The sequence below is a fragment of the Glycine soja genome, chromosome 11 (genome assembly GCF_004193775.1).
Source record: "Glycine soja cultivar W05 chromosome 11, ASM419377v2, whole genome shotgun sequence".
In the NCBI taxonomy this organism is placed as follows: domain Eukaryota; kingdom Viridiplantae; phylum Streptophyta; class Magnoliopsida; order Fabales; family Fabaceae; genus Glycine; species Glycine soja.
The window spans coordinates 5,976,897-5,987,305 of NC_041012.1; the positions used below are offsets into that span (position 1 = coordinate 5,976,897).

The 10,409-nt window shown below is 34.6% G+C and overlaps 2 protein-coding genes across 4 annotated transcripts; one reads left to right on the plus strand and one right to left on the minus strand.

The window, feature by feature from the left end:
- Positions 1-1,715: 1,715 nt before the first annotated feature.
- Positions 1,716-5,880, minus strand: LOC114376316 (3-isopropylmalate dehydrogenase, chloroplastic-like). The gene is made up of 9 exons (XM_028334394.1): positions 5,327-5,880; positions 5,018-5,093; positions 4,805-4,893; positions 3,851-3,937; positions 3,170-3,286; positions 2,930-3,037; positions 2,739-2,792; positions 2,506-2,658; positions 1,716-2,371 (listed from the first exon to the last, which is right to left on the minus strand). The coding sequence occupies exons 1-9, from the start codon at positions 5,774-5,776 to the stop codon at positions 2,288-2,290; spliced, it is 1,218 nt and encodes a 405-aa protein (XP_028190195.1). The 5' UTR covers positions 5,777-5,880; the 3' UTR covers positions 1,716-2,287.
- A 1,463-nt stretch (positions 5,881-7,343) lies between these two features.
- On the plus strand, positions 7,344-9,962 carry LOC114376318 (rac-like GTP-binding protein RHO1). Of its 3 annotated transcripts, none has more exons than XM_028334396.1 (8): positions 7,344-7,455; positions 7,657-7,897; positions 8,147-8,234; positions 8,315-8,424; positions 8,604-8,667; positions 9,228-9,292; positions 9,371-9,436; positions 9,525-9,962. In XM_028334396.1, exons 2-8 carry the CDS (start codon positions 7,799-7,801, stop codon positions 9,624-9,626), a joined length of 594 nt encoding a protein of 197 aa, XP_028190197.1. In that variant the 5' UTR covers positions 7,344-7,455; positions 7,657-7,798; the 3' UTR covers positions 9,627-9,962. The 3 variants fall into 3 exon arrangements, with proteins under 3 accessions (XP_028190197.1, XP_028190198.1, XP_028190199.1); XM_028334397.1 differs by having other exon boundaries at positions 7,420-7,578; XM_028334398.1 differs by lacking the exon at positions 7,344-7,455 and having other exon boundaries at positions 7,658-7,675; positions 7,703-7,897.
- The last annotated feature ends 447 nt before the right edge of the window (positions 9,963-10,409 follow it).

Consider the following 10,409-nt stretch of genomic DNA (forward strand, 5'->3'; position numbering starts at 1 on the left):
GAATATTGTATATCTGTAGTTTCACTTGCGTTGGATTGATGATTCTCTTGTGAAACGAGTTGGAGACATTTTAAAACAGGCTAAGTTACCCACAGCCCCTCCTGAGACCGTGACTGTGGACATGTTTAAATCTGTCATGGCAGTAAGTACTGATTCTCAATACCCTTTTAATGTTCAATTTGTTTTTATTAGGGCTTATAAATTTATTTCGGTATATCAGGTGGATAAGAAGGTAGCAGATGGGTTGCTAAGGCTTATCCTTCTAAAGGGTCCTCTAGGCAATTGTGTTTTCACAGGGGATTATGACAGAAAGGCTCTAGACAATACGCTTCGTGCATTCTGTAAATCCTGATCTTTGTGCTCCATGTTTCTATTGCAGCTTTATCCAATTCCTTTTAGTGAGTTTTTGTATGTTGTTATATAACCTCACTTGTATTTTTCTTATGTACTTTGGATGGCAACCATGGTTCCCATTATATACGCAAGAGTATATTATTAGAAATTGAGGCATGATCAATAATTATTATTTGAGCGTATCATGTTCTTCTCATCTTTTTTGTTGCTCACAACAATACTGAAATCTATCGCTCTGTCTGTTTCTGTTTTGGGGGAAGGGGTTATGATTAAAATCAACAACCTAAACCTGATAGATGTTCAAAATAAATCTACAAACAGTGCATGCATTTCCTGGTCCTTCATAAGCTCTACCATACAAACACGGTGTAAATAATCTCCTACATTTAATTTGTCCTGCTTTTTCTTCTGAAGTGAAACTAAAGGCCTCCCTCTAAATCCTTACTAAAATTCTCCCCATTGTAAAGATCTCTGGCAAAGTTTCAGAGCTGCATGCAAGGCTCTTAGGTGACCCCATTTTGGTTCCTTTGGCAGACCTAAATTCACAAACAAAAGCACATAAACATGAGGTTAAGGTGGACATCTATAAAGCTGAGTTTAGCAGTGTCTCCTAAAAATTTGTGAGGGTCCAAGTCCAATGTGCCCAACCGTATTCATCAAGAGGAGCTTCCATCATGATACTGAGTTGTTGCAAAAGAAGCTTATAAAATTTTGTTCTACCATAATGCTTTCAAAACAGATAATCAAAATGATAGTTATTAGATTTTGCTTAAAATTTTGCTCCAAAGCTTGGACAGCCGTGGTTAAAGCTGTTTACCATATAATAGTTAGTAAAAGTGTCATTCTTAGAGAAGAAACGTGCAACACAGAATGCAATGTCTTCAGCTGGTCTCCAAATGATCCGAAACCTATAATGAAAAAGTAAATTCAAATAATAATATGAAGCAAGTATCTAACACCATTTTGGTGTAATGGACAGAGTAATACACTTACTGAGCTTTTTAATTGAAAACTGCAAGTTGAAAAAATGAAAGAAAAAAAAAACAAAAAGCAAAACAAAAGTTATTTGAAAACTGTTAGCTTTTAAATCACAATATCCAAAATTTTGTCTATCGCCAAAAACTATTTTTTCTTAAGATAATAAATTGATTATAATCAAAATTAACAACCACATTAGCATAGTAACATCAATAATCTTTTTTTTACGTCTATCAATAGTCCTGAAAAGTAATCCAAATCTACTTCTCAACCTGGCAACTAAAAACACCGTAAGGAAAAACTCAATCACGTCACGTCAGTTTTCAATACGAGGTTGATATCAATGAGACTTATAAATTATTTTCTTTCATAACTCATGCATGTGGAAGGTACGAGAATAAGAGATTTTCCTTTCACTCAAAACTTGGAAGTTACAATTTGATACCATGTCACAAATTTCCAATTGACTGACAATAAGTCACAACTTCTCAATGACAAGTGTTGGATAGTGGTGTGCAAGATCTAATATCTTGTTTGCCAATGATTCACAACTATAAGATCCTGTACCACATACTCAAAAAGAAGATCTTCAGGATTCTCAATTTCATTGTCATTACTAGAAAAAACCTTTTTGCTTGGTGTTTGTGCTTATCATGTATAGGCAAAGTCCTCATTTGAATGAGAGAGTTTTCTCCCACCCTTATTGAATCGCCGTGGTACCTCACTTAACCTTGTTTAACGGCCAACTACAATTTTCAATACTTTTAAAATATTAATCCAGATATACTAAAAGGTATTTTAAAAAAATGCTTGTCTTAGCCAGTAAAATTAGTAAAAGAAGAAAGTGGAAACACGAAGGGAGCCAAATTAGGGAGATTTTCTCAGCTTTGGCAGTCGTAGTGATCTCTAGGATAAAAACCAGAATCCAAAGTTCTATGGCGAGTTGGTCTCGAGATCACACTGTAGCAGCACCAGCATGAACGTTAGATTCAACTGACTTCAGTATCTCTTCACCTAACTGTTTGCATCCTACCAGCTTCTGCATCAATACACAATCCAAACATCAAGTTTACTCAGCAAAATAATTCCAATAATTAATCAAAGAGAAAATAATATGAAGTGTGATTTAAAAAGGACCTAAGTCTTTTCAACATTAATGAAAGATATGCTTACTGTTCCTGCAGAATATATGTCACCAGTTCGAAATCCCCTGTTCAAAGTGTCCACCACTGCATTCTCTATTCTTTTAGCTGCCTTTTCTTCTCCTAGGCCATACCTCAAAAGCATAGCAGCACTAAGAACAGTAGCAAATGGATTTGCCTTGTCCTGTATATAAATAATTGTGCTGTTGTTAAGCATGCCGGCAGTCAAAGCAAATGAAAAAAACGGAAATAAAAGACACCAACCTGTCCGGCAATATCAGGTGCAGAACCATGTATGGGTTCAAAAAGTCCAGGTCCCTGATCCAATAAAAATCCAAAACTCAGTGAAATCAATGAAGTTACTTGCCACATAACATAGCACAAATTGCAAAATAAAATTGAGAAACATGCTCATAATTTATATCATAATTGATTGTGTATATTTTTTTTCATACCGAAGCCCCTAGGCTAGCAGAAGGAAGCATCCCAATACTTCCAGTGACCATTGAAGCCTCATCTGATAATATATCGCCAAAAATGTTGTTTGTCACCATGGTGTCAAACTGAACTTTCAGAGTTAGATATTGTAACACTTACATTTTAACCATGAAAAGATTTTTTGTTTGTGAATATAAATTTGCATAGCCATAAGTAAAATGAAAGATAAATTACAATAAATTATTCCATGAGCAAACCTGTTTTGGATCGCGAATTAGTTGCATTGAAGCATTATCGACATACATATGTGAGAGCTCAACATCAGGATATTCTTGCGCTATTGCCAAAAATCTCTTTCTCCATAACATTGATGCCTGGAGAACTCAAATATAGTAAGTATAGGAACTGGACCTAAATAGCCACTAGTATCTTCTTGTTCATTCCCCCAAGTATCCAAAGCATGCACAAATTTTAAATATTCAGTGAGTGAGGAAATTCCATATATAGGTCATTAACTATTATGTTTATGTGCTCATTAACTATTTACAAATATAGGTCAATAGAACATTGCATTTTTTGGAGAAATATAAAAATGTTAACAGAAAAAGTGTTTTATACTGAAGTTGTCTTGAAAGATATCTGGAACACCTAATCTAAGCAGAATCTTAAATAAGACAAAACAACTGAGAGGCATTTTCTTTGCAGCATGATTGAATCTTCCAATTTCCAGTTTAAGCAATTTGAGGCATGCAACTAGATTCTAGAGTTAGAAAATGTAAGTATAGAATAGCACCGGTATTCTCATTATATCAAACAAGGCCATATTCAGTTGGAACTTGGAAGGCATTTGCCATTAACTCTTTTTTCTGTATACACATCATACAAAAACATCACAGTATCCCTGAATAAGTTTCATGAGGTAATCCAGCAATACATACCTCTAGTACATTGGCTTTGTCAACAGAGCAAAGTTTCCCACAACGCTTCTGAGCAACCTTAAATGCAAAGTGAGCTATGCGATCTATCTGTTATACCAATTATTATTGATCACACAGTCATAGATCCAGAGATAATACAGAAATTTGTTAAAGAAACAGCTCCAGAAGAAAACTAAAAGTCCCTTTAAAGGGAAAGAAAAAGGTGAAATCTGCATATAGTACATTCCTAGTGAGTTTGGATAACAAGTGACAATAGATTCTAGTTCTAGTCCATAAAATCATGATGACACCATGCAAAAGCTCAAGCTAGTATTTGTTGCTTCAGTTTAACACGTGATTTTTTAATCAATTATGCTAAAAATGAATTTAAAGTTTAAACAAAACACACTATACATCCTTCCTTGTAGACAATGTGTTACGACCCTAGACTAGAAATGGGTAAAAGAAACAGATTTTATTGAATTGACAGAACAAAGGAGAGAGATCTCTCGTCTAAATATTTCCTCTTCATAGAGGATGCCTCCTTTCACAAAGAGCAAAGCACAAATGAATGAATCCCCTTCCTCTACATTCCTCTATTTTTTTACCTCACTCCTTGACTAACTAACTAATATCCTAACTGTCTTAACTAACTTCCCCTTCCACCTCTCCTAACTCCTAACACAATTTTACCTGTTTTAATTAAAGATCTTAAAGATACCCTGGCTTCGACTTTTAGTCAAATTAGAGATATTTTTCAATTTCCATCATAACTGGCCATCATATAATCATTATGAAATCATTTGGAATGATTGTACAACAAGAAACTCCGCTCAAATCCTTCACATGAGTTCTCTTTCATGGAAATATACAAGTGGATGCTTCAAAGCCTTCATCAACCTTCATTAATCTGTTGCAATTCATATATATTTTATAGCTCACGTGTAGTAGAATCATCTTATAATAGTAAGATACCTCATGTGTAGCGTAAATCTCAGTATTAAAGCCAATCTCTTCACCATTTTCATTGGTGCCAAAGCCCCTGGGTTCTCCAAAATAGATACCTAAATAATAACAGAGCAGCAGCAAGAAGACTAAGTCCAGTTAAAGAAAAATAGATGAAGAAATCACATTTCAAAATTTAAATATTATATAGGAACATGAAAGCAGAATCAGAACACCACAGACCTCCAGTGAGTTCCCTTATAAGCATGATATCGACCCCTTCAGCAACCTCTCTCTTCAAAGTTGAAGCATCCACTAACTACCGAAGAATATAACACAAATTAAAATTACTTTGCACACAGTTACCACATCATAAAATACATCCCTAAGATTTTCCTGATCCGTCTGTCTTCCGTTCCAAGGGACAACAAGCAAAGCAGGGATATGTAATTTTTTCTAATAAATTTCAACCAATTAATTGTTCGAGAATGTGCTTATCCTTGACCTAACTGTATTGAATGAGAAAATGCAGTATGAAGAAAATATTTTTACCGGAGAGTACACGGTAGCTGGTCTAAGATTTGCAAATACTCCAAGCTCTTTACGTATCTGAAGCAAGCCAGTCTCAGGCTTGAGATGTTTCTCGTTCTTATCCCATTTATAACCTCCAACAGCACCAAGCAGAACGGCATGAGAGTGCTTAGCGGCAGAAAGGGTATCATCGGGTAAAGGGACTCCGGTGGCATCCAATGCAGCTCCACCCATAAGAACCTCTTGGAACTCGAATTTGATCCCTTCGAGAGAACCCACGAGGACAAGAACGTCTTTGGCCACGGAGATGATTTCGGGGCCGATTCCATCGCCGGGAATGAGAGTGATGCTGTAGGAAGAAGGGGGCGAAGCGCAACACCTCAGACTCAGAGGGGGAGTTGAACTTCGCAAAGGGAATGGCCGAAAGGGTCTCGCTAGTTTGCATTGGAACAGTTGCAGAGAAGTCGCCATTTCTTCTTCTTCTGCTTCGATGAGAACAACTGTGACTCACTCGCTCAACTTGTATCTTTCTTTCCCTCTATTTTGGTAAAGTTATATTTAACCTGGTTTCGGATTATTAACTCTCACAATTGGTAAAGTTATATTGAACTATTTATTGTGGAAGGGCAAGGAATACTGACTAGGTTGTGAAACTGACTGTTTGGGTTATTTTATAATTTAAACAATTGTATAAATGTTTGAGAGTTTAAGAAAATAATTAATAATGCTTATAAAAAAGGAAAATAACTAATAATTTATTGATTCCAGATTATTCAATAAACTTTTTAGAATAATTATGAAAATATTTTTTTCTTTGATTATAAAATGACTTATAGATAAGTTTTAAATGATAATAATCACTTATTCAACAAACGCTTAATTAATTTGTTTATCCATATACAACCCAACTTGCCACCTTGGTCACTTAACAGAAAATCGAAAAATGTGAGAATTTTCTGTATCGCACGTGATATAAATCTAGCCTTTGACTTCTTGTTGTTTGTGGACTAACTTTTAAGTTTCAAATCAAATACCGTACTTTATGTAGTAATTGAAAGCCCAACAAAGGAAACAAGAAAAATTGGAAATACAAGTGTCGTGTCAATTATCGATTATAATGGTAAAGATCAATTTTGTTGGTTGGCATTTCATATTCATCGGACATCCTAATTAATCAATGATGTTTGTTCTGATGCACATCTTAAGCGAGTTTCACAACATATTGTTGTATGCTGTACCAAAAAATAGATATATTGACATTGTTGAAAAAGAAAAATAAAAATGAGGTAAGTCTATATCTTGTTTACTTTTTTTATTAAAGTGAAGGGGCTGTTACAAGTTTTTTTTTTTTCGTATCACAACCTATTTAACAAAACTCATAATTTTATATTTTTTAATAAATTTTAACCAGAAAACATGTTAGGATATCATTCTAAAATAGAAGCTGCACTTTAAAGAAATTTAATCCATTTCCGGGTGTATTGTAAGCACTCATCTTAGCTATAAATGTTTTTCGTAGTTTATAAGCAGTAACTAGAGGATCATGCAATGAAATCATAATTTAACGGTTCGAATTTTGAGTAATATTTTCTTTATACACATTTACACAGTCAATAATTTAAGAGTGTAAGATTCATATCGAACGAGTTGTTTTATATTTTTGATAAATCAAATTCAAAACATAAATTTAAGACGTGAACCATCCGATATTCACTTAACGATTTTAAAAGCATTGACAGTATAAAAATGTTGGCAATTTTGGACTGTACCAACCAAATCCATGTCCTTCATTAAAAAAAAAAAAAAAAAAACCAACCTGAACGAATATGCTTTTATTGGAATTTTTTTTTTTACCCCCTTATTTTGCGTAAAAACACAATGAAATTTATCATGTAATAACAGTAACAATGACGATAAAAAAAAAAATTACCCCAGAATGGGTTGAGTGGTGACCATGAATTTATGGCATAGGGATCCGAATTTGTCTGCGATTTAAAGGCAAAGTAAAAATGGCCAAAAGAAAGTGAAAAGTGTATTTATTTATTTTTATTTTTATTTTTAAAGAAAAAAAAACAATAAAAAGAGGAGAGTTTGTTGCTGTGCTGGGTTGTATGAGCGGTTCAACAGGAAAATCTCGCGGGCCAAAAAAGGTTTCTCTTTCTTTCTCTATCCTCCGTCAATGCCTTCTCCTCTCACAGTCTTTGTTAGGGTTTCCTTTTTTCCATTTCCTCCCTTTCTCCCACACCATCTCTTTCCGCATTTTCCCAATTAGGGTTTGTTCCTTCTTTCTTTCTTTACCCATTCTCTCTTCTGTTTTTCATTCATTCATTCATTATTATTTTGTGGCGCAGATGTGTAATTGAGACAGAAGAAGAAGAAGAAGAAGAAGAAGAAGACGAAGAAGAAGAAGAAATTTGAGGGGGTGTGTGATCGGGTCCTCAGGTGAAGATCTGAGGCTGTTGGTGTCTCTTTTCTTTTCTCCGAGTTCCAAAGATGAGCGCTTCTAGGTTCATCAAGTGCGTCACTGTTGGGGATGGTGCTGTGGGCAAAACCTGCTTGCTTATTTCCTACACCAGCAACACTTTCCCCACCGTTAGTTCTTTTCTCTCTCCTAAAAACTAAATTTTGGGTTCTGGGTAATTCTCCAATTCCGCATATTTGAATAAATTCAGCTACATTTTCCTTTAATCTCCATTGGGGAAATGTTTCATAGGCTGCAACACGTGTGCATTTTAAATGGGTCTCATTTTGTTTATTATAAAGTTTGGTTAACGTTTTTTTTTTTATAAACATTTGGTTAACAATTTGATAACGTTGTATTTGTTGTGTATTTAAAAACAGGATTATGTGCCGACTGTCTTTGACAATTTCAGTGCAAATGTGGTTGTCAATGGGAGCATTGTGAATCTGGGTTTGTGGGATACTGCTGGTAATGCTGCGTGATTATTGTCTCTGTGATGTTGGAGCTTGGAAGTTTTCTCTGGATTTATTGTGTTATTTGTGGAACAGGACAAGAGGATTACAACAGATTAAGACCTTTGAGTTACCGTGGTGCCGATGTTTTCATATTGGCTTTCTCTCTCATAAGCAAGGCCAGTTATGAAAATGTCTCTAAAAAGGTACTTCGTTGCAATTTATTGTGGTCAGAGTGTTTTGGGTGAATTCTTATTTCTTTTGAGAATCATGAGGTTTCTGTATGGCCTGTAACGAAGGATGTATGGATCATGTTATATTTTAAGAAAATAATTCATTTATATAAAAAGTCGATGATAAATTGCATGTCTGGTTTCTTTTTCAGTGGATTCCAGAGTTGAAGCATTATGCACCTGGTGTCCCCATTATTCTGGTTGGCACAAAGCTTGGTAAGCTTATTGCTGCATAATGTGATACTGATATTGAGTACCATGCATTCATTAGATGCTGCCCTCTGGCTTGTTTATTTAATTTAGTCAATGTGGCTTGTGGTACAATGAAATATATGAACTTATCCCCACGGATTTCATGATTGATTAATGTTGACTTCAGATACAAGTACAGCACCATTGAAATTTTTATTTATCTGAATGATGAACTGCTGAACCAGATTTTGTTTTGGCCAGAAGTGGCTGTATTTCTGGTGCATTTTTTTCTTCTTTAGATTCTCATCACCGTTGTTTTCCTTTTTCCAACGTGTAGCTGATACCATAACGGTGAATGCATGGATGTTTCTGGTTGATTAATTTTATTCATGCATTGTATAGGCTGGCCCTGCCTTGAGATATGTATTAAACTTTTCAAATAATCTTCCAGTGAGGTTCATAGCATGTTTTGTTCTATTGAGGGGACAGATGGTTGTTTTAGTTTCTCAACTTGTGAATATTATATTGATGATTTTCGCAAACAAGAGTCTATTCCTTATTATTTGTGATTTGTAATGAGATAGACCTTCGGGATGATAAGCAGTTCTGCATCGACCATCCTGGTGCCGTACCTATTACCACAGCTCAGGTGAATATTGTTTCGGGTGCTCTGGAACCTTGTTTAGTTATGTAATAAATTAAATCTGACTTGTGCATTCCCTTTAAGGGAGAAGAGCTTAGGAAGCTGATTAATGCACCAGCTTACATTGAATGCAGTTCAAAAACACAGGAGGTACATGGTTGAATGTATTTCTTTTATTTTTTTAAAATCACGATGGTTAATTCAATGTTTTTAAAAAAAAAATTGGTATTTATTACAGAACGTGAAGGCAGTCTTTGATGCAGCCATAAGAGTTGTCCTTCAACCACCTAAGCAGAAGAAAAAGAAGGGTAAAGCACAAAAGGCATGCTCGATATTGTGATTCACTAGGTGTTAACATTTGACTGCCCTTTGTTCTACCTGTATTACCCTCCCCTTCTTTCTTTTTATCATTTCTTTGTTATTGAAGAAGTTGGAGTTTGTGGGTGTTCCTCAGACAAATACTCTAGATCTCCTTGAAGCATAAGGTGGGTTAATGCTTTGCTTTCTTTGAATTATTGTCAACTCTAATAGTCAAATTTGCATTTCATGGTTCCCACCTTTTTTTCCTATAACTTTCGTTTTGATTTATGTATTAATAGACTGGAATATCCCAGTTAGGATAACGACCTTGTTTGCTTGAAGATATATATTTGAAGTATATTATTTTTCAATTCAAGGTATGGCTATGTGTACAGATTTTTATTTGTTTCTTAGTTGTCATTTGGTGGGATAGAAGAGTTAGGCTGAAGCAGTTTCTTCGTTTCTTCACATTATTTTTATTCACGTTGTCTCCATGACTAATCCCAAGTTTCTTGAAAAACGAACGACAAATACTACTAACAAAAAGTTTGATTTTAATGGTAATATACTCACGGGATAAAATAATTTTATTGGGTTAACTATTAAAAATTAGTATTGATTAAAAATAATTATTATAAAAATTAATAAATGTAAATTTTAGTATATAGCCCATTTTGTCATATAAAGTTTTTTCTTCATTCACTTTTTTTTTATGACGGGTGCCTGCATCTTTTTTGGGTGTAGTGCTAATCTCTGGGCGTTGACCTGTCTTTATTAAAAGATATTTTTAGTGGGTTATGATTTATGAATCTTTGCTAGTCAA